Here is a 26,981-nt window from a genome sequence, read left to right on the forward strand (position 1 = left end):
GGATTAGTCTTTAAAATCCTAAGTTAACTTTTATATAGGAATCCCAGCAGTTTTCAAAACAGAAAAATGAGAGCTTGTGCGATCTGACCACACTGTCTTAGTTATAAATGGAATTTTTGTTCCTTTGGCTGCCCGTGGTGGGGCACACAGAGGGTACGTGGTGGTAACTTTCATGGCTCAGAAAAGGGAGAAGAGAATCGGGTTCCTTTAATCCCTGAGCCTTGGGTCCGGCTCCTGTGCGAACCTGCCTGTTAGAAGGTGACTGGAACAAATTCTGGTGCTTTGCAATAAGGCAACCACAAGGAGAGAGAGAGGGATTGTCGCTGTTTTCCACCTGCTGCTCTTGCAGGGCGTCTTCCCCGGCCAGGCTGAGGCTTCTTCCCGTGTGCCCGCGGCCAGGGCTGCCCCAGAGCTGAGCAGAGGCGCTGCTTTCCCTGGGCTGCCGAGTGCTAGCGCCCGCTGCGAGCTCTGCTTTTCCTTCTGTGGCATCGCCGCGTTACTCTTGAAGCGTCCGAGCCCGGGAAACGGAGAGAACTGTGTGCTCTGACGTGTCGGGGTTAACTTTGTAACCTTTGTCAGTGTGTCTGTTTCCGGTGCAGTTACATACCGGGCACTCAGCGTCCAGGTGTGTCCCCTCACCTGCCACGGCTCAGCCTTCCGTGCTGATTGCTTCTCCTGGACTAAACAGGAAGTGTTTTAGAACCAGTTCTTCAGTGAGATTTTTCTCAAGCTTACAGGCTCGTACAAGTGTCTGAATTCTTGCTGTACTTCCTGCCCTTTCCAGGCTGTGGGTGAAAAATTTAACTATTCCTGCTCACCATTGCTGCAGTGCATAGAGAGCTGTGCTTGGTTTTTTTAACTATTGTGGCCTGTGCTGTGAGGATTGTTAGAGCACAGGTGAAGAGGCTGAGCTTAAAGTAGAGGAGACTCTTGATAGTCATCTGTGGGAGAGGTGGGTGACCCCCGGGAACATGGCTTTGCCATTTTGAGGACAGTAGGTGAAGACAGAAAGGTTGTCTTTATTATTTTTTTTCCAGTTGTTCATGTACCTTTAATAAAATGCTGTTTCAATCTATATGTGATTGGCTTGGGAGTTCCAAAATGAAGTTGCCTTCTGCATTCCTTCTAGCTTCTTTGTATTTTCACTTCCATGATTTCCCTTAGAAAGAGAGGGGAAATGTTTCTTACATTCATGGGAGCGTTTAAACTTCTGCTATTTTTAAGACAAGAAGAGTGATCGATAAAACACCTCAATACTAACTGTTCACAAGGCAGGAATTACTAAGTGTAGCTTATTTTCAGAAACCACTGTTTTTTTCCAGGGGATTGTTTTATGAAAGCAGGTGAGGCTGGTTGGTGGCTCTTTGAAATACACAGTCAAGTGGTAGCTAAACCTTTTATTAGTAATATATATTTGAAATTCACAGTCAAGTGGTAGTTAAAGCTTTATTGCTGTAGGTCAGGCTCCACTGGCAGGATGTGCAGTGCTGGCCATGTTGCCCGACTCCAGGAGTGGCTTTTTCCTGTGCAGTGGCATCAGAAGCACAGCTGTTGGCTCTGGTGGCGGCTGCTGGTTATCACTGGGGGCTGGACTCTGTGGTCCTTGTGGGTGCCTTCCACATCAGCATATTCTGTTCCTCTGTGGTGCAAACCTGCAGTCTGATGCAGGACCTTGAATTCTGAGGGCACAAGAGGCAGGTCTGAGTTTGTGCAGTGTCCCTGCCAGTGGGACTGGTCTGCTGATAAGCAATTCGTTGCCAGACTAGTCTGTTTTAATCTCTTGCATAATGTATATGGTAAAGCTAGTTGCATGCACATTTAATCCCACAGAGGATTAATTCTTACCCAAGGAATAACTTGCATTGTTCATAGCTGTTAGGGGCAAAGCTGAGACTGATATTTGATTTCTGAAGGTCTACTTGAGACCAGTTTGACAAGGACAGCTTGTGATGAATTGCAGCTACAGCTCCTTTTCAGTGACTGTGTTTATTTGGGAGAAATCTTCATTCTGTGTTACAGGAAAACAAAACCACTTAACTGTGGAATGCCTGAATTCCTTCCAAGTTCTAAATTTATTAGGAAATCTTCCTTGTTCCTTGACCTTACTTTTGCAAGTTTTGATGTACTTGGAAAAAACCCTGTCTTTCAGAAACATCAGGAACATTATTGGCTAGAGTGTTTTAATAGTAAATATGTTAAAAAGAGGCTGTGCTGTGTTGTCTTCCAAGAAGGCTTATTAATGATTTTAATCCGAGGAACAAATAATCCTGCAGTGTTTTGCAGGAGGCTGTGGCAAGAGCTGGCTTTGACTAACTGACTTCAGTCTTTCAGACTATGTATCTTACCTGGCCTACAGTGAATTGCAAAATAAACCTTGTATTTCACTGTTTCTGAAACTCTTGTGACTTGGATTGTTTGTACTGTTTCTCCATGTAAAAGGGAATGTAAACCTAAGACATTGGGGCACGCCTTTTGTGCATCATAGCTGGGACAACCTGAGCCTGCAGTTCAGCATACTGTGATGGCATGGAAATGGCAAAGGGTGCTTTAGTCCCAAGATTGAGTGGCAGAAGGCTTTGTTGCTTTATTTGGCAGTAAAAATGTGTCAAGTGCATAAGAGAACGATGGTAGGCAAAGTGTTGGTTATTAGTTGACTTCAAGAGGCTTAAGACTGACAGGATTTATTTCTGGATCCTTTTTTCCTTTTTTTTTCTTCCCCTAACAAGTGCAAAACACAGAGGATTTCTTGGCAATTTAGTGAATTAACAGGGGAAACGTCTACTTTTGTTTTAGTATTGTGTTCAAATACAAAAAGATGATAAATTCATAGCTTTAATTATACAGTGGTGTCTGAGGGATTGTTTGCAGCCAAAAGAAATTCAACAGTTTTCAACTGCCCTTCAAAATGTCATCTGTAGAAGGTGCCAGGCTTTGCTTGGAGGGTTCTCAGACAGTCTTAACCAAGTGGTGGGTAAAGCAGGTCTGACTTAGCTGTGTCTGTTCTGCAGTTCCTTTTATTTCAGGTAAGTGCTATGGCATGAATTAGTGGGGTTTTTGTGAATTTTTATGTTTGTTGCTCAAGAAATAAGCTATTTGTTCCTCTCGGAATTTCTTGGCTGCTGTTTCGAAGCCTTGGACATAAGGTGGTGTGTTTCTTCTTAACTTTGGAGTAGTGTTTGCTGAAATCTAGTCATTGACAAAACATTTAGTAATGGAAATGAAAGAGATTTTGGGAGAATGGACTTGGTGTAAGAATAGGCTGAGTATCTCTGGCCGATGTTCAGGCCATAACTATACAGGAGAGAAAACAGATCAACACTGAGCAAAGCACTGGAAACAGTGAACTGTCAGTCTTCTCTCACACTTTGAAATGTGGAGTTTGCTAACATTGCATTTCTGACAGGAAAACTGGGGAGCCAGGAGGGTGTTCCCGGGGCAGGATAATGGCACGTGGAGCTGAGAGAAGAAAGCTTGGAGTACAGTGTAGTTTTAGGGATCTTGTTTCCTTACTTGTATTCTAAACATTTTCCCTGGGTATGGTGCTGCTCTTGTGCCCCAGTTTTCCTTGTCTTACTTTAAGAATAGTCTGCCTTGTTTGATGTTTCACTTATCTAGGGCATTGACAAAAACAGCTTCTGAGACCTAAAGGATAGAAAAGTAAGACTTACTGAAGTAGAATATTCCATTTAAAGCTACCATCTCTTCAAATATATGAGCATCTTCTTGGAATATCTCAATAATCACAAGTTCTGTGGAATTTCTAGAGCAGAGGAGCAAATCTCCTGAAATACAGGCAAATAGGAATGCATTTTTTTCCAGCCCTGGCATCCAGTCAGTAACTATCATAGGGAACCTACGAAAATCTTTTGGAGCAGAGTGCTGGCTCGGGGTGCATTTACTGCAGTATCTTTGAGCTGCTGTTGCACGTGACTCATGCTGCTGCTGAAATGAAATTGAGATAACCAATATTTGACTAAATCCTCACTGTTTCAATATGTGGGAAACGTGACAGAATGGACCCCAGCTACTCTTTGCTGAGCTTAAGATAAGAAATTGCTGCAATTTGTGTAAGATATGACAAGCCAGAATAATAAATAACAAGAAGAAATGAAACAGAATTGTAGAATTTAAATTATTTTTTCACACTCTTCTTTCATCAGGAGAACAAATGTTTTGCTTTAGATTGGAAAAGGGGGAGAAAGGTCATGTCTGTTTATGATATAATCCTAATTTTTTCTGGTAATCATATTTTGTCCCACTTAAGACTATTTTGGGGCCCTCAGTTACTGGAATAGCTTCAAATGTTCTTGGTTTCTGGCAGCAGTAGAATTTTGGGGGGAGTTGAATGGCAGCCTGTGGAGTTACAGCAATGTACATCACTAACTCCTGCCTGTGTTACTCACATCCCTCTTTCTTCTGCCAGCTGCTTGTTGGATCCTTTGCTGAGCCATTTCCCCCCTTTCATTCGGCATAAACCAATCTGGTGAATGAACTAAATGGTTTTCTGTTTCTTCAGCATGCTGGGCCACCGTGTGATTTGTGCAGGGAGCAGGTGCCAGGCTGATAAATGATGCTCGAGGAGTAGTTGGTAGCTCAGCAGGCTTAGGCTGCAGTGAAACTGTAGCCTTAGGCAGGGGACAGCTGGTGTCTGCACCTTCCAGCACCTGGCACAGGACCTTTCTGGGTGCTTCTCTTGATACCTTACGAAAATTGCAGCCCACTGCTGGCAGGATGAGTCCAAAAAGTTCTCCTGGGTGATTGGAGGTGGCTCTCAAAGCTTGGTATGACTTTCCCACGCGTGGCAGTGGGAGTTCCCGTGCACATTCCTTGTTAATAAGCTCTGGAATTTCTTTGAGCCCTTCCTTTCAGCTGTGTCTAGTTGAAGATACTGAGCTTTCTGGCTTTCCTGGGGTTCTCCCAAAGGGAAGAGTTGGAGAGTTGAGTAGCTCTGTGAAATGTCCAATAAGCTCTGGAGGTTGCTGTAACCAGCTGAGAAAGGGAGAGAGGGCAAGACCTTCCTCTCTGTACAGCAGCAAGTTACTGCTTTGAAAGCTGTCCTTAGATCTGGGTTGTTTCAAAATATGCAAAGCTTGAGCATTAGAGAAATGCAATTTTCAGGCCTCTTCCAACTTATGGCACCAGTACTTTGCCAGTTTGCCGTTCCGTGTCAGTTGATAGCAGTGTATAAATCGTGTGACATCACCAGGATGCTGTAAATTGTTCACTAACACCAAACATTTACGTGAAAGGTAGGAGCACAAGAATTTTTTTCTTTAAGCTCCAAATATAGGAAAGAGAAAGTGAGAGAAAAGCTTCTGAATCATATTAGTTTGATCCCTGCTTTCTAAATGTCAATTTCAAGTAACAAATAGCGCATGATTCATACCGCTTGCTGAAATTTGATGGTTATGAGCAAAATGTCATCAATTTAAAACTTCTTGGTTATTTGTGGAGAGGTAATGTGACAAGTGCTTTTTCAGTAGTTGCGGTTGACTAACCTGGTTCACCTTTCTGTTTTTAAAAAATGTACTCAAGCAAACCAGACTTGATATTTGGTCATATGAAAAGGAGTGTAGCTCTGGATGGGTGTAGGCTGGGAAAGCCTCCTTGGAAGCATTGACATGAAGAGGTGTTGGAGGTGACTGGCTATTCCAGCTTGGGAAGCTTAGCCTTTAGTGAGGGAGCTGAGCCTTAGGTGCAAATGAGAGTACAGAAGGATCCTGACAGGCAGGGTGTGACACGTGTGTCCTGCAGCTGGCACTGCTGCAGCTGCTTTGGGATTCAGGAAGGGCTGCTGGCACACTCCACAAAGATCAGTTTGAACAGGAGTTCAAGGCATATTTGGACTCCTAAAAATATATGCAGGTGCAGCTTTGGTTAACTTCTTGAAATGATACCTTTATCAAATAACAGCTTCATCAGAGTTTATTGATACAGGCTCTTAGCTTATAGGGTCCAACCTGTGAAATCATAACAGCATCTACGTGACTGCTGCAGTGAGAAGTTGTCCAAATTTACTGTGTGTGTATGTGCCCCGTGGGCCAGCCGCTGCAGGGATGCTTCTTACTTTAAAACAAGACTGGATAACCCTGATAAAGGTATGAACTCCTCTGTGTTTCTGGTTCTTAGCAGAGGGTAGTGCCTGGTATTAAATGGGTGGCAGTGATCAGAGTCATCCCCTCTGGCCTGTGCCTGTGGCTCTACTGCAGCTTTTTTTATAAGGGAATAAACTTTTTTAGTTCTAGCCCAGGAAATTTTGGGAAAGTACAAAAACTTTGCGGGTATTTCTGCTAAGCTAACGAAAGTTGTCTTTGTGTTGATGTAAGATTTGATTGCTTTTCTGTTTACATTTGGATATAAAAAGCTACAGAATTATTAACTACATATGAAACTTAGACTGTGAGACTTTATGTGAATTGTTTTGAATGTGTAGGGATGTGAAAATTTTCCAAATATCAAAGATACTTTTCTTACTTGAGAAATCTTTTCTGTTAATATTATTATAACCTTAAAAAACTTGAAGTTCATTGCAAGTATGAAAAACTGTGAACTCTGTTACAGATGGCTTACTTGCTTTTTTCTCTATAGAAATCCACTTTACATGTTTGGATTTTTTAGGCAAGTTATTTATATAATGTTATTGCCACTTGTACAAACATACATCTGTCCCAAAGTCATTTCAACAGAGTATTTCTCAAGGGAATTACAGAACAGAGCAGACATTTATCAGGAGGGGTTTGCAAGGCATGCAGAAAATAACCGATCACAAGGAACTTTTCAGCACGTTTCCTCGAGTTTTTGTTCTCACATTGCTGCTGCATGGAAAAGTACTGATCGTCAAATAACCACATACAAAAGGTTTATGTTTTTACAGTGAGGAAGAGTGGGAAGACAGATTTCAATTCATACCAAAGGCTGGGTACTTTAAAAGAAAGATAACCTTCAGCTTTTGTCTTAGTGTGTTTATATGATAGATTTCTGGGAATGACATGAGAGAAGTGTTTTTTCTCTGTTGATGCACAGTTCTTTATTTTCAAGTCTGAGATCAGTACTGATTGTCAGCTCAGTGTCCATAATTGACTTTTTGTGGAGACATTTGAGTAATGGTGTATAAATGTAGGGACCTGCTGGTCTCTAACTCAGATGCCTGGGTGTTTTCCTGCCAGCATGTGTCCATGTGGATCAGGGACTGATCAGCAGAAGAATCTGGGCAAATGATGAGTCAGGACTGTGGTAATGCTGCAATATATTCCCTGAAAGTTAACCTAGAAAAGGTCTGTCCTGTAGATTAACTTTACTCAAATGAATTGTCAGTCTGTAGTAGAAAATGTATCTGTCATATTTGTGGGTTTGAGACTTGAATGTCTCTGCTTCTGAACTGCTTGCTAGCATCTCAGTTCTGTGGATGTATTTGTTTCCCATTGTAATTAAAAATACAGGAATTTGAGCAATTGGAGGTTTTGCAGATCAGATTTTTCATGGCATCTGCTGTGACTTGCGACCGCTAAGCAATTTAGTTTAAAAGGTAAATGAAATGCAAAGAAGCACGACAGCATGGACAGAACCAGACAAGAATTCGAATGGCAATTTATTGAAAGAATCGAGAAGTGTCAAATCAGTGAAACAGTTGAGAAATCAGTTGCTTTTTGAGTGTTGAACTTAGAGGGGGATTGCAAATGTGTTGACTACTGCAGTGGTTATTCAGGTGGGGCTTGAGTATCACTGCAAAGATGGTTTCATGCTGCTGGTGGCAGGAGTGTTAGTTGGTGATTCATAATCCAGCTTTGGCACAGAATGTCTCTTCAATTTTTCATGTAGTGCTGACTGTTTCTTTTAAGATTTAAAGCCCTTTTGTCATGCAGATAACAATATATCCTCTGTCAGGCTAGAAATGAGAATTTCCTTTGCGTATATGCAATGAAGGGCTTGATGTTAGAATATCTTCTTGGTCTCTCAGTCATCTGTCCCTATAATCTTGTGAAAGTGTGTGCAGTTAATTTTTCTGTGCCCTCCACTTGAAGGACAGAGGGAACACGTGAACTGGTTAGTGGAGGGGCAGACACAGCAGCCCTGAGCTAAGCTCTCCGTTTGAAGACAAGAGAAAGAACCTGCTTAAAGCTGCTACTGAATTAAACCTACTTGAAATCACTGGAAGTTGGGTTCTGTGAAGTGAGCCTAACACAGGACTCTTCTTGGAAGTGGCAGCTCATCATTGTTTCTTTAAGTTTGTTGGAATGGTTTGGGTTGGGGTAAATACTGCTTATTGTACTCGGAGTTGAGAGTAAATCCGAGGTTAATTCAGAGGGTGAGGGAGTCTTTGATTAGCGACATATTGGAAGTCCAGCTGTAGCTTCACGAATAGGAGAGATGAGCCTGGATGTCTTGCTGAGGTTGTTATCGATGGATTTTCTGGTTAATAGATAAATAAAGTGAAAACTTTCTCTCTGTTGCAGTGTCCTTTTATTCTCCTGTCCCTGCAGCTTCGTCAGGACTGGGGGAGGTGTTGTCTGATACACCTCTGTTCCTGTGGCCACTCGAAGGGCTTTTCCAGCTGCTTTTGTCCTGACTTCCATCCATCACTGTCCTGAGAATTAGCAGTGCTTATTTCTTCAGCTCTTGGTCACCTTCCTAGGAAAAAACCAAAGCAGTTGTGGGCATTTGATGGTTTATATCAGTGTTGATCAGGATTTGAGGCAGACAGTGTAATGAGGCGTCTGCCATAAAGATGACATTCACCTTGGTTTTGAGTAGGTCTTGGGATCAAACAACCTCTAGAAGCCACTTCTGGTCTAAACTTGGAATTGTTAAATGTGAATGATGCAAGCCATGTATTTCTTGATTTCTGGGAGGAGGTTTAATTCAGTGTAGCAGAAAATGTGGACCTTGCTCACATTGTTTCCATTTTTCCTCCTACAGCTGGGCAGGGACAGCCAAAAAAGAAGCTAACTAAATGGTGACTAAACATGTGCTTGGCTGCATGGATCTTAATCAGCAAAACCATTTGGAATCTTCAGAATTTTTTTTGTGTGCTTAGGAGATATTTATGTATAAGATGTGTAACTATTGGGTGATGTCAGCAAGTGTTATTGAGAAAGGCATTTTAAATAGGAATACAAATGAGTTCATGCTGATTAAGACATGGATACTTGAGTAGAAGAAAATTTCATTGTGAAGTGAATGAATGTTTTTGCTTCTTGTTAATTGAACTGTTAGCTGTAAATGAAATACACTTCAATTGTCAAAAGCCACAATTTTTACCAACTGGAATTTCAAACAGCTTGGTTGCTTGGCACAATTTCAAATATTAAGCTGCTGGTTTCTTACATGCTAAACTCCAAGACCCGGGCTTGCTGTGCTGTGGATGGGAGGTGTTAAGCAGAGATTGGTGCAGTATCTTCTCCCAGGGTTCTTTATTTGCACAGTGCACCCTGCTCTGAGGTTCACTCCGTGCTGTTCCTGGCGAGGCAGCAGTGGGACTGGTGACTGGTGTTTTGGGGCTGTCCTGCTTGCTGCAGGGTCACTGTGTGCTGCTTCCAGCAGCTCAAGGCTTAACGCTTCCTTCTGAGTGTCTGTTCTGTCGTGAAAAACAAAGCTCAGCTGAGATGTGAACTGAACCTCCTGAGTTCTTTTGGCTGGTCTTACCGGGGAGCTTTGGAATGCTGTGGCCATATTTTGTCTGGAGTTATACATAGATGACCCTTTTTAGAGGTCAGGAAACAGTTCCAGGCTGGGAATTGGCTGTTTTGGGAGACCAGGAAAAACAAGCTACCATTACTGTAATAAATGTTTTATCTTAGTACATCTATACGCTCAATTATGATTGAAGTTTTCATAAAATCTGAAGACTTTTTACTTTTAAAAATATAACGTTTAAAAGGCACTATCATGCTTTTTTGCCTTTATTTTGGGAGATGTAGGGAGGAGCAAAATATACATGAGTGCTTTTTCAGAGGAGTCTTTTTAAATGAAAAGGGAGCACTGGTGCCTAAGAAGGCAGTTGTTTAACTCAGAAAGCTCTTGAGCTAACTTTGGGGATTAAATGTGGTATTTGATCCTCAGCTAATCTGTGTGCTTACTTCTAACAGAGTGCAAAAGGTAATCAAAGAAAGCAACTTTCCTGTGCTTGCACTTCCTTTGTGAAATGTTTAGGCTCCACAAATCAAAAAAGACAGAGGTGCCTGAACTCTTGTTTTCCACCAGTTGGCTTTGTCTGTTTCTGCTCAAGGCAATGAACTTCAGGTTATGATATCATACTGAGGTGAAATCTGTGTTGTAGCCCTTTTGAAAACAGAAATGTTTTTCCACTTTCCCAGTGTTTAATGCTGTGTAAACCACAATGTTGCTGACCTTTTGCAAGGATCACAAAGACTTTAGTTCTTATTTCTCCTTGCAGTGAGAATTGCATGATATGTATTCAGGTCAGAGTCTCAGAGTGACATGAGATCTCAGAAACCAAGCAAAGACTAACAATTAGTTGAGATGTCCAAAATAAAGGTTAAGGTTTGTAGTGCTTCAGAGTCTGTTTCTGAAGTTTGGTTGTATTCTTGGCTTGAAGATGTTTCCTTTATGACTTTTAAACCAGCTGTGCACCTCTACCCATGTATAGTGGTATTGGGATGATATTTCTGCTTTAGCTCAGAGGAACCATATTTACTTAAATATATATAGAAATGAAATCATGCAGAAGAAATGTCAAAGCAGCATAAATCTGCTGTTTGCTAAATATGGTAAATACTCAAACCTGAATGCCAGATATCTTTCAGAACACTTGTAACTCAATGTAAATCAGGAATCTTTCCAAGTGCAAGTGCTTGAAGATGTGTTGTGAGAGACCTCCATCCTCATGTCTGTTCAATCATCAACCTGTTTAAAAAGATTTACATTCTCTTTTAGGGCTCATTTTGTTGAGTGCATAGATCAACTCTACTTTTCAAAGCTTGTGCATGTTTCCCACCTGCAGTTTGTTGTTTCCAGCATTTGAGGAGCAGCTGTGGAAGAGGGAAGTTGGAAGAGCAGATAAAGCCTTGGATGTGTTTTTCCCAGGTTCTCTTTGGCTCCAGGCTGTGAGACTCTGCTCTTCTGCCCCTCACTACTTCTGTCTTCTTGCCAACAATCTGGCAAGGAAATGTCTCCTGTGAGAGGACAGGAGGTGCACAAAGAAGAGGCTCCAGGAGGAGGTTCACCACTGCCCTCAGAGCAGTTGCTTTGGGCTACTGGAAATGGTTGGAGGATCAGGTGCAGTATTGCAAATGTCCAGCTGCTGTTCCAGGCACTCAGCCTGGGATGTTTAGGCACACTGCTGGCATGGATGCTTTTTTCTCAATCCTACTTCAGCTCCAAATGGAGCTATTTTCATCACATGTGCTACAGGTGGTCCAAAAATGTGCCCTCTGCCTGCATATTCCCATCTCTCACATGGATCTCGTATGTACTGCTTAACACTGGAGAGCAGTCAGACCACTCTAGTGGGTGTATGCTTTTGTTGTTTTTTCCCCTTGTTTTCCATTCATGATGCTAAATATTGTTATTTTCTCTTACTTTTGGACGAAGGTGAATATAGAGAAAGCTTCATTCTCACTTGTCTGCATTCTGCTGTTGATTTAAGTTAATTCTGTTCTGGAGCCGTGGAATTGTCTGGGTTTTGTATGATTTTAAAATTTCTGTGAGCCCTCCCTTTGGTTCTGAGAGGGATACCCTGGTGTGTGCCTAGTTTAGAGCATAAAGTTTGTCTTTTTTAATTCTCCTGATTTTGTTTTAATTGGTGTAGTCTTTTCCTCTCATATCCATTTTAACACATTTTGTCTGTGAGCTCAGACAGCTTTCAAATCTTGTTAACGGTGGCCAAAGGAGCTGTCTGCTGTTCCTGGAGAGCATGCTGTGGCACGACTGGGCTGTCTTTTCTGTTTCTTTTCTTTTCGGGAATCCAGACAATGTTTTGTAAGCAGTGTCCACTGATGTATTGGTGCTTACATGAACCTCTTGTCTGCTCTTTTGTGCTCACTTTCCTTATTAGTTTTTCCATCAGTGTGTTTCCAAGGCCTTTACAGTTTTTCTCCTGTGATGCCAATGGTACCAAGTGGCACTGCAAGAACCTTGGCTGAAAAGGGATTTTGGTACACTTCATGCAATGTACCTCCAGACTTTAATTTCTGATAGATATGAAACTATTTACCAGAGAGTTTTAAAGCCAGATTAGAAACAAACAGCCCAAACCTGTTCTTCACGATTCTTGCTGTTAGAAAGGATTTGCTAATGGCAGTTCTGTTGTTCGGGTTTATGTGCCTGTTATTTTACACAACTAAGGCTATCTGAAATTGTGATTTCTTCCAATTTGAGTGCTCAAACTCATTGTTTTATGTTGGAATAACACATGGTAACAGCAAGAAAATAAGAATAAAAATGTATGGAGCTGGCATGTCATATGTTTTCCTAAGATGGATGTTCTCTGAAAAGAGGCAGAGTGAGCTGCTTGTTTTGTGTGAGAATCACTGACTCTTCCCACACTTCATTTCCTCTAACCTTTGTCCCTGTACCCATATCAGTGCTTTTAAAATATCCAGTTCCATGCTGTCTCTGTGGCTTTTGAGGTCAGAGTAGATGCTTTTGTGTTGGGTCATGCTGCCTGCGGTGAGTCATTCTTTTGGGTATATACTCAATCTCTTTCTCAGTATATTCTCACATCCAAAGTATCCAACCCCATACTCTGTCAAATGGCTGTCATGACTTGTTTTGGTGGGTATGTGCATGAAAAATTCCAATCTGTGTTCCCCTGTGGCAGCAGCCAGAGCTTCCTCTGGCAGAGTATGAGTGAGCTTGGAGTATATGCTCTACTCCCTCACAACTTCTGTGAGAGCACAAGTGCTAAAATAGCTTTAAAACAACTTTCCAATCTCATCAGCTGTACACAGTCTTCAATTATTTTATTTTCAGATATGTGACTGCATTTCACTGGCCAGTCACAATCAGGATTCCTTGGCATTCAGTTATCTCTAGTTCAGAATACTTGTTTGGCATTTTAAATCAAAGTACTCCTCAAGCATTAATTAATACTGTTTCTTGTTTCACTTGTGTGATGCTGGTAAATGTTTGAACTGGGTAAACAGCATGAAAAACTTCAGTCTGTTCATTTACATTTTTTAATAAACTGCTTTGCTCATGGCACTTTCTGTTTGCATTGCACAAACAGTGAGTGATTGAGTCTTGCAGACACAAATGATCAGAGGAATGGAACGTCAGTTTTGGAGGGCAATAACCATCTGCTCCCTGCTGGGGAAGTTACCTGGGGTCTGTTGAGCTCTGGTGATTTATGGGTGCTCTGTTCTGAGAAGTGTCTGTGCTCCAGGTGCTCTTTGGGACACTCTGTAGCTGCTGCTTGTGGGGTATTATGGGGCACCCCTTCTACCTCCTTAATGGGAAAGGAGCTCCTGGAAAACCTTGTCCTGTGGAATACAAAGCCCTCAGATCCCAGAGAACTTGTCAAGTGGCAGAGCAGGTGAAGAAGTAGACGAAGTTGCCCGTAGTAAGTGAAAATTCAGAAGACATTTTTTATGGGCAGATTACAAAACCCTGTCCCATCCCTGGCAGACATCTATTGGACTTACTTGAGGTAGAGTAATTCATGAAAAATAAAAATTCTCAAGATTTGAGACTTAGTTTTTGTGATCTGAATGGTTTTTTATTCTCTTATGTGAGATCTGTAACATGAGAATTAAGTAAGTTTTGCAGAATTGTATTTGTTAATGGTATTAGTTTAAATGGCAATTGATGCTATCATGAACAAAGTTAATTCAGAATAAAATGAACTATTCTAATCCATACATATGTAATACCTGCAGTGAAGGGCTGGATAGCAAAGCCTTCCCTCTGGATACCAGAGGTAACCACAGTTACTGGTTTTAGAACTCCAGGGATCTGTAGCACAATTCTTTTTCATCTTATTGTGGGCTTTTGTTTTCCCTGAAGTGATCTAAAATGCTGGTTTATTGGTAATGCAGAATTTCACTGGTGTATTTGAAGGGAGAGAATCGATGTGGGGCTGTTCTTGCCTTTGTCTGGAGAGTTGAGTATGTGCCTTTCCTGTGGCTCTCATTCCAGAGAACAGCAGGGTGTTTATATATATATATAAACACATGCATATATATATATATAAATACATACATATATATAAATATATAAGAGATGTATTGTATGTGCCTCATCCTAAAACTTTAAATAGGAGTAGAATGGAGGATCGAACACTTGTGTTTTCAAAATACACGTTTGCAGATGTTTGACAGCTGTTTTTAAGGGCAGAGTAAGGAATAGCTTTGTTAATGTTTGCTGCAAAAACCCAATTAAACTAAGCATAAACCTGAGCTTTACATCTTTCCCTTCTTTCTTTAAGCTGCTTGGAAATGCAGTGGAACTCTGGAATTTTTTCCTGCAAATCTCTATTTTGGTCTGTAGTGTTTCTTTGTTTTTACTGGCAAGAAGTAAAAATAAAAGCAGTTGGCTGTTCTCTGGTATATAATTTCTGGTTTGACAGAAAAACCTTTGTTCCATTAGGTTGAGCTTGCAGTTTTCCTAGTCACAAAACCCTTTGTCTAGTGAGTTGCCTGTTGGGAAAAAGTCAAATCTGGTTTTTTTTGCAGTGATGTGTGTTGGATAACATGTTTGTGCTTCAGCCTGACGGAAGAAAAGGCTCTGTCAGAGGGAACCTGAACTTCCTCTGACAGCTCCAAAAGCAGAGTGGCTTTAATAGGAGATGGACTTCAGTTTTGTTCCCGGTGTTCTGGCTACGTGTGGAAAGGCAGAGGAAGTGATGGTCCTGTGGGTTTGTCTCTCCGTAAATCATCTGAATTTACGTTCTTTGCATTCTGAGATAAGGAATACTGTGACTCTTCTGTGATGTAGCAGATGATTTTTTTTTTGTAATCTGTTAGCCTCTGAATGGTAAAATTTGCACTTATTTACTTTGGCAAAGGGGGATGAGACACTCGAGGAGAAAAATTCTCCACTCAGCAGTAACTGTTTCTAAAACTAGATCTGGTGATGAGGTAATTGGAACTCCTGCAGTGTTTTATAATCAGCCTGTGAGTTGGATTTCTGATGCTGACTTCATATTTAAATATGCTTAACCGTAATAAATAGTATGTATTTATAATCTTACCTTGTAATTGGATGGCTGAAGAATTTAGTAATTTATTTTTTTATTATTCCTAAGATTATCTATTGTAATGTAGCCATTGAAAAGACAACATTGTTAAGGGCTGTTTGTCCTTTCCCTGGTGTTCAGCGATGTGGGATCATCCACGTTGGGCACCAGATTGTAGGATCATCCGTGGACGGGACGGCAGGGAGAGGAGCTCTGCAAACCTGAGACACTTGCAGAAACGCGTGGTTTTGTTGCAAGGGTGGTGGGTAAAAGGGCCTGGCCTTCAGCCTCCAGCCTCGGCTGAAGGGAAGCCCCAAAGAGAGAGAGAGAGGTAAAAGGTGAGAGCAGGGTAAGGGAGGTGAGTGAGGTGAGGTAAGAGGGCGAGGTAAGAGGTAAGAGGAGTAAAGTAAGAGGTAAGAGAGCGAGGACCGCGTTATAATGCATTATATCTCCTTTTGTGTTGAATATTCTACTTATATCTCCTTTTGTGTTGAATATTCTACTTTACAGTGACCAACCAGCACGAGATACAAAACCTACAAACTTTGCACGCAGCCTATGAGAACTGCTGTATTACCAGAGTTAATCATGCTATGTTAACTGCTATATTACCGTATCATTCTGTATTCTGAACTCTAAAGGCAACTTTTTCTTATCTACCTTTTCCCTGATACCCTGGGGGGCTAAATCCTCGAGCCCCTTTGTTTGCTATCACCCAACCCATCACCAGCTAATCGCTGTCTTCCTGCCTGCCATGCCTACATCTCAAAGCTAGCTTTCATTTCTATTTCACTCACAGGTTTTATATTTTCAGTATTTCTTTCCAGGCAATCATATTTGTAGGTTTTTCCTGTCTCACCTTTCCCAATATCTCCCCCATCCTGTTGAACTACTAAAATACTAGAAATTGTTCTATTCAATAATTTTTGCACACATTGGAGTATACAAGGTATTACTACTGTAACTACAATTATTACTATCAAAATAATCAAGCCTGTTTTACAGAGTTCCTTTAGCCAAGGTGCAAAGCTCAAATTGTCAAAAAAATTGGCTAGCCAAGATGGATCATCTGTTGTAATTTAGGTAGCCAGATCATCTTTCCCAACAGGGGGCATCTTCAGGCTTGGCCTGGCCTTGGGATGAGGAAGAAGTCAGTCTGCATGTGACAGTGGCTTGTTAGTGACCAGAGCTGTGCAGCCCCTGCAGAGCCTGGCCTCCGGTCACTCCCGTGGTGAGTGACCATGCACAGGCACGGCAGGCTGGCTTTTGGGAAGCCCTGAACGTTTGGGATGTGCAGTGGTCGCTGTGCCACGAGAGCCCGGGGGGGAGGCAGGGCTGCTGTGGCTTGTGTGGGGACAGTGTGGCCGTGCTGCTCTGCCTCCAGCTGCCTCCCGGCAAATGAGAATGCAGGGCTGCTGTGCTGTGGTGCTTTGCTCGATAAAACTCTTTGCACATTTTAAATGGCATTTTTGCTCTTTCTGATGCTTTGACGAAAAGGTTGAATGTGGCAAATTTTCCCTTTCATTTGTAGCACGTATAAAAGGCCCTTGAGCTTTGTCATGTCCTTACATGTGCTGTCCTGTAGTCGTGCTGTGAACAGTGCAGCCACAGTAATGGTGTGGAAAAGTGAGTCACTGTCTTGCTCCACGGATTTGTTCTCACCCTGGTTTGAAAGCTACCTGCTTTTGAGTTTTTTCCTCTCTGCTGTACAAATGTGATTAGAAATGTGATCGTGTGGTAGCTTATGTAACTCAGCTACTTTATCTTTACTACTAGAATAATAATTACATATAGTGGCCTACAAAAGGTAATGTGAGAAGAAACTAAGAAAGTTTATTTAAACCATATTCTGGTTTTGAGTGATGTTTAATTACCTACTGTTTGATCCTTGATGTGTGTAGTAGCACTTAGATCATTATGCTGTAAATGTTTGTCTTTCATTTCCTGAGTAATTCTGTCAGGCCATGTTGGTGCACTGTACAATTTCGTTCAAGTATGATCTCTGTGGCATGCAACCAAAGTATCCAGCTGAAAAATTTAAACCGAAAGTTAGAAAATACTGTTGTCCACTTTCTATGTCATGAACTCATGATTGATCAGGGAAGAGAGGGAAGGATAAATTAAGCCACATTTTTGATAATGTAGGATTTCTTCCAGGCTCATACAGAAGTTTAACTAATGCTAGTGTATGTGTTGAACCTTTGGAATCTTGTTAAATCCTGCTGTTAATGGATAAATCAGTCTCTCTATTCCTGCTTAGCTGGTTGCTTTCTTGAGCCACCACAGCCAGTAGAGGAGCAGTGCAGTGAACTCAGAGCTATTCCAGTTTGAATTAGTTTTATTTGGAGGAGATGCTTCCCTGCATTGAACTGTAGGGCTGGAAGGGTTTAGAGTTTAACAGCAGTTTCAGTTTTGTGTTTGAATTTGGGTAGACATAGTTAAAAAATGAAAATAGGGTGTATGTGCAAACCATTAGAAAACTGAGTGTACATTGTTTCTGTTGCCTTGAATTTAGTTCAGTTTGAAAACACCTGAAAAAGTGTTTCAATAAACATGGAACTGTGCAGTGGAGTTGGAACTAAGTGGGTAGTGATTTTGGAGCAGGAGTATGGGAGGGTTATCCCTGAGAAATGGGGCTGAAAGACTTGTGTAGGGTCCCATCTGCTCTCTGTGAGTTTTAGGGGAATTGTTTTGTTTTGTCTTCTCTTCTCTGGAACTGATTAGAAGCCATTGTCAATTCAGTGATGTTACTTTTTCTTTAGGATGTGGGTCAGAATCATCTGAAAGAGTTACTATCTAAAACATATGGGTTAAATAAAAAAGTGCATTTGTGTTGTATGTCTAGAGGCTGTGCTTAAACAGCTTCCAGAGCAGTGAAGAGCATAATTCTAAAATCAGTTGAATTTTCAGATTTCTTGTGATACATAAAGTCCCACCCTCTATGTAGTTTCTTTTCTGTGTGTGTAGATTCTTAACTGTGTGAGGACGTATTGTTTACACTCCCTTCTTTAAGGATTACAATCCTGTTTGTTTCACCAGAGTATCTCACTACTTCTCCTCACTGTGTTATTTTATTTGAGTTGTCTTTCTTTTCCTGTCAGAGATGCTGGTATTTGAAAAAATCCCATGATGTGGAGTGGTGATTCATAGAACTGCAGATGTTGCTTGGAGGGGACATCTGGAGGGAGGTCATCTTAGTCCAGCCTCCCACTCAGAGCAAGACTATTGCCAGCACTAGTTTAGGTCAGTTAGAGCTTTTAGCATTTAAAATCTGCCAGGATAGACTCCACCTCTGTGGGAACACTTCCTGGTGTCCAGGCTGAACCTGCAAAGCCAATATAACTGAGGAGAATTTGGTTCTGTCAGCTCTGCTCCTTCTACCCAGTAGCTTTAGGCTCTGTGAGACTGGCCCTTGGCCCCTCTGCCAGGCTGAGCAAACACACTGCCCTCACCATCCCTTATCAGGCCAGGTGCTTTAGATCTCTGAGCACCTTGGAAGCCCTTGGCTGGTCAGTCTCCAGCTGTGCCACAGCTCTGAGCCCCCAAAACTGTTCTCAGTGCCTGGTTTGTAATGGCAGAGCAGGAATCCAGAGTCTTCGCTCCTGGATCAACCTTTCCTGTACACAAGTAAAGGTGTTCCTCTGCTAGAGATCAATGTCTCTACTACCTAGGAGTAGTCTGCTTAGCTTTAATTAATTTCTAGATAAGGAGTCAGGATGATGGAATCCTTAAGGATGGTTAAGGATCTCAGCAGTTGGAAAAGCAGAAGAGAAAAGGATGAATGTCATCCATGTCATACTTGTGATAGAGATCTGCAAAATCTATGAGATAAAAGATGCAGTGACCTTTGCTCGTAGAAACCATCCACATTCAGAACTGGGCTGGAATGTGGGAAACACATCTGACATTCAGGACATGGAGCAGGATTTTATTCTCAGATCACTTGGATTTCAATGCTGAGTGGAAAGCACACCAACACAGGAGAGAGCAGTACAAGGTGATAGCTCTCCTCAGTCCCTCGAGGCCCAAAGCCCAAGTGTACTGCATGAAAGGGATGGCAGTAATCGAGCTGAGTGTCTGCTGCTCTTCAAAGGTGACTCTGAAATTGAAGGAACCGGAATTTAGGTAGTATGGCCCTTCAACATGGCCTGAACTGGCAACTCATAATCATAGAGTGAGTTTGTTAAGGCTTTTTGGTTTTGTTTGGGTTTTTTCACTAAAATACAACAGTTTTGTATTTTAGTGAGGAAGGGGATAAATTAATCGAGCTTTGAATTTCATCTCTCACGTTGAATTCCTGTTACATGCCACAAGGTTACAAATGGAACTGCTTCTAATTTGGGGGCAGTTTGTATTCAGTGAGATATACACAGTCCTTAAACCACTTGCTTCAGCAACTGTTTTATGGAATTGAAGGTAAAATAATCTAAATAGCTGTGTTCTCTTACTTAGTGCCCAACTGCACTCATAGATTAATTGTGAAAATCTGGACAAGGAATTATTAGTACGGTCCTAATTTGAAACTTCAGGGAGGACTTGGTTTCACTTTTCTTCTGGGGTCAACACAAACCTCTGGTGAAGGGTGCACTGTGAGGAATAACCAACCAGGCAGGTGGACTGGAAGAGCAGGATCTACCTACCTGTGTGCTGAGTATGGTGAATGAAGGTTTCTCTTGAGGTATAAAATGGAACTGCAGGGATTTCCAAGAGCACTGTGGCACTGGCACAGGGCTCAGTTCAAATGGAGACTCGGAATTGAAGTGTCATTTCTGGTCTTTGTTCTCAGTCCCTGAGCCCATCTGCCCACAGGATCTGTCCTGAAGCCAGTCAGCTGTGAGTGGCCAATGGGTTCATGGGGTAAAAACTTCCTGGTGTGTTACCATATTTGAATTGAAGTGCTGCTGAAACAAAGCAATGACATAGTTAACTTAACCTTTTTTACCTTTATTTTTTTTTCCCCAGAGGTATGGAGAACTTGGTAGCTGGCTCCAATCTTCCTCCACTTTTTACAGATGAGGATGGATCTAAGGAAGGTAGTGAAATTAATGTAACTGGGTAAGCAACTCCTTCTTCACCTTCAGCTGGTAGATATTATCTCTGCACTTGTCAGGGAAATTGTTTCAGAGGGAGGAGGGCGTTCTAAGTATTTTTTAAAAAGAGAAATAAGCCAAACGGAATTCAATCTTGCATCGTTCCCTTGGATAGAGGAGCACAGAACTCTGTTTAGGTGAAACCAGAGCTCTCCTGAACTGATGGAAGTGCTCACAAAATGTTCTTTAGTATCTCTTAGCTTTAAAGGGTAAATTCCTAGGATTTCAGTCTTAAGACAAGTGACATTTTTGGGGACAGAAAGGAAGGAAATATCTGTTGGCCATAGTGGTCCCTGCTAAGTAAATGACTTCAATTAAAGATAAACTGTTTATCAATGTCTGAAACTGATCACTGAGACTGAGATCTCATTTTTGTCAGTCCGACTCTGCTTTTACAAACTGTGACAATTGCCTCTTAAAATTACAATGCCAAGAGAAGCTTTCTTTCAAGAATACATGGAATTCTTGCTGTGTTTTGATAATTGAAGCTTCTTTTCTGCTTTGCAAAGCACCGAACAGTCAAATTCAGACTTTGCAGTCAGGTAAAGCCCTGTAAAAATGAACGTGAACACTTTCACTTCAAATGGGTCTGAATTTGGATTTACTTATCTGGGACTTCAAACTTGTTGGTGCCAAATTAAGTCCATGTTGAAATTAGCCTTGTGTTTAAGAGATGTTAATGTTTTGGCTGAGCTTTTATCAATGTTTGCTGCAAATGGCTGCATCACATGAAGTTTTTCCTGTAGGTGTAATTTCAGAAGCGCCTCTGTTAAGGGAGAATGGAGAGGAAAACTGAAATACCCTTCAAGCCCTATCAGTGAATCAAAAGCTGTGTTGTTCCTATTCTTTTTGACACATACCAAATGTAATTAACTTATGGGAGGGTGTCTGCTTTGTTCCCTTGCTCCCTCTCTAATTGTCAGTAATGAGAGCTCAATCTGGTGTCTCAAAGTCAGCCGTGGATCTCTCCAGCCCTTGTGTCTTTACCAGTAATTGTCTCACAATTGCTGATTGTAGTGAGTAATGAAAATATGCAGTTCTCTCTGAAGACAGATATTCCCATGGGCATTCAAATAACAATTCTGTTAAAATAAATCAAATTTTTATAGCAGTAGTCTACATCAATAGGAACAGTTATTTTGAATATTTAAAATTTGCCATAGACATGGGTAGCTTTAGACTGGAATAAATGAGTAAAGGAGACTTGAACCATACCCTGCTGTTAAAGGAATTTTCATGAATGTAACTGGGTACGGCCAAGCATTCTTTAGCCTCAAGAAGGGTTTAGAATCTGAGACGAGTCAAAAAATCTTACATTAATTTACCTGCTGAGCACAGTGCTAAGAATGTCCAGGGGGTTGTTGCCCCAAAATGTGTGTTCAGCACTATCAGTCTACCTTCAGAAGTATTTCTGCATGCTTGCTCTTCTTTTTTGCCTGCAGACGTCTTGCCCTTGTTTTGGAGCTAGGTAGGTTGATACAACTCTTACAGTGAAATGAAATAATGGAGCCTGTTGGGAGCTAGTCCTGTTTGTGTTCAAATACCCACATGTATGAACAAGGAGTTGTGTGCAGTTCAATCCAAGATCATACCCAATCACAGACCTCTAAATGTATTTGTGGAGAAATAGATTAAACATGTCCAGAAAGGTGTATCTTGGTTGCTGATGAAACTTTTAATTTCAAATTCCTTATGCTACTTTGGAAGAAGAGTGGATTCACGCTGTCTGGTTTCTGATCCAAATGTACGCTTGCCTGCATGTTGTTTGTTTAATCAAATGCTTCACTAAAAATGAAACAAAATGCCACTTTAAAAATGAAACTGGGTCTGAAAGTCCATAGGAACCATGGTACTTAGAGTGGTTGCTTGGATGGAACAGCCAGTTCTTCAGAAATCACTTTTAAATCCCTTTTTTTCTTGCTAGTGTGAGAATGAATATACTTGCAACATTTTTGCATGTTTTAGAAGATTAGGGAGGAACTGATTTAGGAATGATGATTAAATTTTTTGTTCTCCACTTCTGTGCTTTTTCAGATTAGCTAATTCGGAGAGTTCGTTCAGTGGTGGAACTTCCCAGCCTGTGAATAACCCAGATTTGGTGGAGGACTTGTCCCAGGCTCAGCAGCAACAAAATGAGTCTTCTAATGCTGCTGAAACCACTGAGCAGAAGCCTGAGGAGGAGGTGAGATGAAATAATAGTAATTTTTTAATGAAGCAAAGGCATGGAATTTTGTCATTTTATTGTCTTACATGCTCAGATTTTTTTTTTTAATAGGATCACAAATTTTTATCCGTTTGCAATTTTCATCTTCTGATTCTCCAATTTTCTCCTGTGTTGCACAGCTGCACACAGATAGCTGGCAGTTGGAATGTGAGGAGAACAGCACATGGGTCTCAGCTTAGCCAGAGGGGCCCACAAGCTGGTGCTGCATTCAGGACTGAATGTTCAACTGCCACAACTTATTTTCTCTCTTGTGAGCCAGCAAAATGAGACCATTGTACTGTTCTGGTAGTAACTGATGTCTTCAAAACCACTGCATTTACTACTTTAGGCTATACCTTATGTACCATCCAACACTGATTTTTGGTGACTAAATCATGAAGACCTGAAGCTGGACTAGGAAGCGGTTTTGCGGTTTTCTGGTTTGTTTTATTTTTTTTTGATAGATGTATTTGATATTCCTCCTTGTAGATTTTTTTTTTCAGCTGTGAGGTCCTTTTTTAATTAAGTAATAAAATTCCAACAAAAAGTAACCCGATGGCAGGAACATGTTGATCTAGGGAAAGATTAGAAGTACTGAGAGTAGTTGTATGTACGTAGCATTAGAAAATAGTGTTGTCCAGAGATTGCTGTAGAAATAGTTTGAAGCAAGAGGATGAGTGATAATGATGTTATTCCTGTGAACTCACACTGTGCCCCAGACACATCTTACAATATTCCCTCCTCTGGAGTTTGTTTGTTGCTCCGTTGGAGGGGATTAGTGGGAAAGGCAATCTACTGAACAGATGAGAGTAGAAAAGCCTGTATGCTGCCTTTACACTCACATTTGGGCACATTGTGCATGAAGGACAAAGATCTGGAAGGTGCAATATAATTAGTTATCAATTATTAACTAATACACAAAATCTCTCCAAGAAAACCTTTTGGATAAATGACTTGCAGGGGAGGCTATGTGAGGGTGAGAATAACTAAAAGCAAGCAAACAAGTAATAAAAAAATACTTGCAATTGCATTAGTTGAGATGATTGTATTGTGGATTATCAGTCCCTGTGATTTTACAAGCAGAAGTTGATGCCAATGTTTTGTTGTCCCTGTGGACTAGGAGAAACTGCAAGTTACTTTTGAGGTTTGTTTGGCTTTGTTTAGACAGAAGTCAGGATAGCTCTAAAGTAGGGTTTGAAACCTGCGTCCGTGGAGAGGATTGCAACCATGTACTCCTGATGACGTTGTTCATTCCTCCAGGAGGTGGTTATTTTCACTCCGTCTGAATTGTCTTCTGTTTTCATTCTGCAGCAGCAAAGAACCAAACGAGGAGGCTGGGCCAAAGGGAGAAAGAGGAAGAAGCCCCTCAGAGACAGCAATGCCCCCAAATCCCCCCTGACCGGGTACGTGCGGTTCATGAACGAGCGCAGGGAGCAGCTGCGAGCCAAGAGGCCCGAGGTGCCTTTCCCAGAGATCACCAGGATGCTGGGCAATGAGTGGAGCAAGCTGCCTCCTGAGGAGAAACGGGTACCTCTGCGCTTCCTTGTCCTTGCTGGATGTGATGGATGTTACTGGGAGTGTTGTTTAGGGAGGAAGGTGACACGGGCTTTTGGTTGAAATTGTGTTTAGGAGGTTATTTCGAAATGAGGGGCACGTGTTCACATGATGAACCCTGGCAGGGCCACAGCATCTCCTCCAGGAGACCTCTATCCTCTGGGTAATGCAAGAATACATCCAGGATGGGGGGATTGCTCTAATGAGACATCCCACAGTTCATGTGACCCAGCTGGGTGTAACTCTGCTGCGCCAGCTCAGATACATCTGAGACTCGTCAGGCCAAAATCCTAGGATGTGATGTCTCCTAAGGGGGAGTCCTATGGCCTTCTGCAATATCTGGTAAGTGAATGAAGCTCAAGGCCATGTTTGGGCTGATTTTTAGGGCTTTCTGGAGTGGACCTTGTTAATGGGTTAATTGCTAATGGGTGTCTTACTGTCCACACCTGGTTGCCAGTTGGAGATTACTGCAAGGCAGTTTTTAAATCCCAGTGCAACTGAATGCTCTCATGTGAATTTAATCTTCATACTTGAACTTGGAAAAATACTTTAAGGGTGTAATGAAAAATGAGATGAGACAAAAGCCAAAGATTTCCTTTTGTTGCTTTTTACTAAGCTTGTAGAATACAATTTACAGAGATGATATAAAATGGTGCGTAGGCACTGTGATTTAACCACAATGGAAAATATGTGGCAAGGCAAAGCAGTTGATTTGGTAACAGGGATAATGAGAATGAGGTTGCTTAGAGAAAAGTCAGGATTGCTCCTATGTAAGGTTGGAAATTTACATCCTTGGAGAAGATGTCTTGCAGTGATGAAAATGTCTGCTGGGGGAGAAGGGAAAAAGATATCTGCCCCCCTGCACTTTAACATATTCTTGTCATGTCTCAGGCAGATTTTGAACCTAGGAAAAAGGAAATTGAGTTCAAATCTCTGTTCTGTATGCTGCTTTTTAAATCCCCAGGGAATCTGTCCTTGAGTAAAGCTGTAAGTTTCTAACTCAGAGCAGGTCAAGGGAAGACTACTAAGGCCTTTCAGCAGTACGTTGCTGGAGACGGAAGAAAAGAATTAATATCTTAGAGACAAATAACATGTCCAAAAGCAATGCCAACCCAGTATCACCAAATTTGCACCTCGATCCAGAATGTTACCACTGTCATCAGCAGGGTCAAATCTGTGTTGCAAATGTATGGAAGTCGTAACTTATATGTATTTGTCATGATGACCTAAAGAAAATACCAGGTGACTAAGGTTCGCTGATTTAGTTCTTACATTCATTGAATTTTAAACTCATTTGAAGAAAAAAATTGGGAAGGCAACTTTTTTTCTTGAAAGGTTCCCATTAGTAAGGATTGTGACCTTTCATTAGATGTTTTTCAGTTCATCAGTTCCCCTATAGAATTCTCCAGCTAAGCTCATTCTGTCATGCAGATGTGTGAAATACCTTCAGGCTAATAAAAAAGGGTTTCTGTTAACCAAAATACAGATAGATGATATCAATTAAAAATAGGTTTCTATTAACCATAATGCAGATAGATTGCATCAATTAAAACCAGGCTCTTTTATCTTAATGCTGCTCTTTGCAATAGCCATGATGTTTTGTTCACCTCTCAGATGTGCCAAGTCCGTGGTGGTGCTTTTTGTCTGTGGGGAATGAAAACAACTCCACTGTCATGGTTCTGAACCATGAAGCATCATCTGATAAGATGCTGTTGTTTGGCAGCACTTCATCCTGGCCACAGAGCAGGAATTCTGGTGTGTTTGGTCTGGAACATTCAGTTGAGTAGAGTAGCTTAGTAGCAACTACTCCTAGGCCTGGCAAAAAAACATTAACTGAATAGTTATTATAAAAAAGAGAGAGAAAATGGGACACCAGAGTACAGTAATTTTATCCAGAGATCCTACGTCTTTGCACCTCACTGTTCCTTCACTCCTCTCCTGTTTGCATAGGTGAAATGGATCAGCACTTCATCTGACAAGTTGTTTTTCTTCCCTTCCTCCTGAAGGGGAGGAGACTCCCTGAAACTCTTGGACTTTTCTGTTTCAGCGATACCTTGATGAAGCAGACAGAGATAAGGAGCGTTACATGCGGGAGCTGGAGCAGTATCAGAAGACTGAAGCCTACAAAGTCTTTAGCAGGAAAGCACAGGACAGACAAAAAGGCAAATCACACAGACAAGGTATTGAATGGGACAAAAGTATGTGCCTAGCTAGAACAATAGAGGATTCCCAGCCAGTCGTGTAGCCTGACACTCCTTTAAAGCTTGGATTTAAAGGCTGGTTAAAAACTGAATGTGTTCTTTCTATGGCATTTACCTCAGCTGTCTGTAAAGGGAATTAGACTTATGTGAGTTTAACTGTGTCTAGATTGTGTTGGAGGATATGCTTTAAGAGCATCAAAGTTAGACATAGCTTCTTTGTGGCTTTGTAGGAGAGCTGCAGAAGTCTGTATAGAATAATTGTGTAATTAGGGTTGTGTAACTGTCTTAATTCTTTGGTTCTTGTTTTCTTAAATTTTGTTTATTTTGACAGGCTTCTTGTCTTGTTTGTTTTCTTTTTCAGATGGAGCAAGACAGCCAGCTCATGATCATGAGGTAAACCTTTTAATTTTACATTTACATCAGTGGATAGACTTCCAGGTGAAAAAAAAAACTTTTAGTGAAGTCAAAACCCAGTTTATCAGAAGTTGAGTGTGAATTCGTCCTCTTCCTAATGCAGGTTTTGAAAAGGTAGAAACGACTGAGTATTCTTACACTCATTGGTATGACAAAATTAAATTTGCTAAGTCTTAGGCAGGTCCAAATGATAGATGAAATGGAGCATAGGGTGCACTTAAAACATAGGTGTATTTTGTAATGCAGTGTTAAGAACTTAAAAATAGTGTGAGACCTCAATAAACCTGCCAAGTTAGCACCTTAGGTGGCTGGTTTCAGGTACTGACTTTTTGCAGTAACACAAGTGCTTGTGGCTTCCTTGAGAAGAAAATGGGTAAAGCAGAAAA

General features: G+C 41.3%; 1 protein-coding gene across 4 annotated transcripts in view; it reads left to right on the forward strand.

The window, feature by feature from the left end:
• Nucleotides 1-26,981, forward strand: part of HMG20A (high mobility group 20A) — a 39,119-nt gene that overhangs the window by 1,507 nt on the left and 10,631 nt on the right. For 2 of the 4 annotated variants that reach the window (XM_066196391.1, XM_066196393.1), the window contains exons 2-6: nt 20,096-20,188; nt 22,258-22,405; nt 23,738-23,953; nt 26,028-26,160; nt 26,543-26,574. In XM_066196391.1, the coding sequence (XP_066052488.1) occupies nt 20,100-20,188; nt 22,258-22,405; nt 23,738-23,953; nt 26,028-26,160; nt 26,543-26,574 (618 nt within the window). In that variant the 5' untranslated portion in view covers nt 20,096-20,099. Of the gene's footprint in view, nt 1-791; nt 953-20,095; nt 20,189-22,257; nt 22,406-23,737; nt 23,954-26,027; nt 26,161-26,542; nt 26,575-26,981 lie in introns of those variants that run through there. The other 2 variants (XM_066196394.1, XM_066196395.1) reach the window with 2 other exon arrangements.

The sequence above is a fragment of the Chamaea fasciata genome, unplaced genomic scaffold (genome assembly GCF_029207755.1).
Source record: "Chamaea fasciata isolate MVZ Bird 193981 ecotype frontalis unplaced genomic scaffold, bChaFas1.0.hap1 SCAF_14, whole genome shotgun sequence".
NCBI classification, from domain to species: domain Eukaryota; kingdom Metazoa; phylum Chordata; class Aves; order Passeriformes; family Sylviidae; genus Chamaea; species Chamaea fasciata.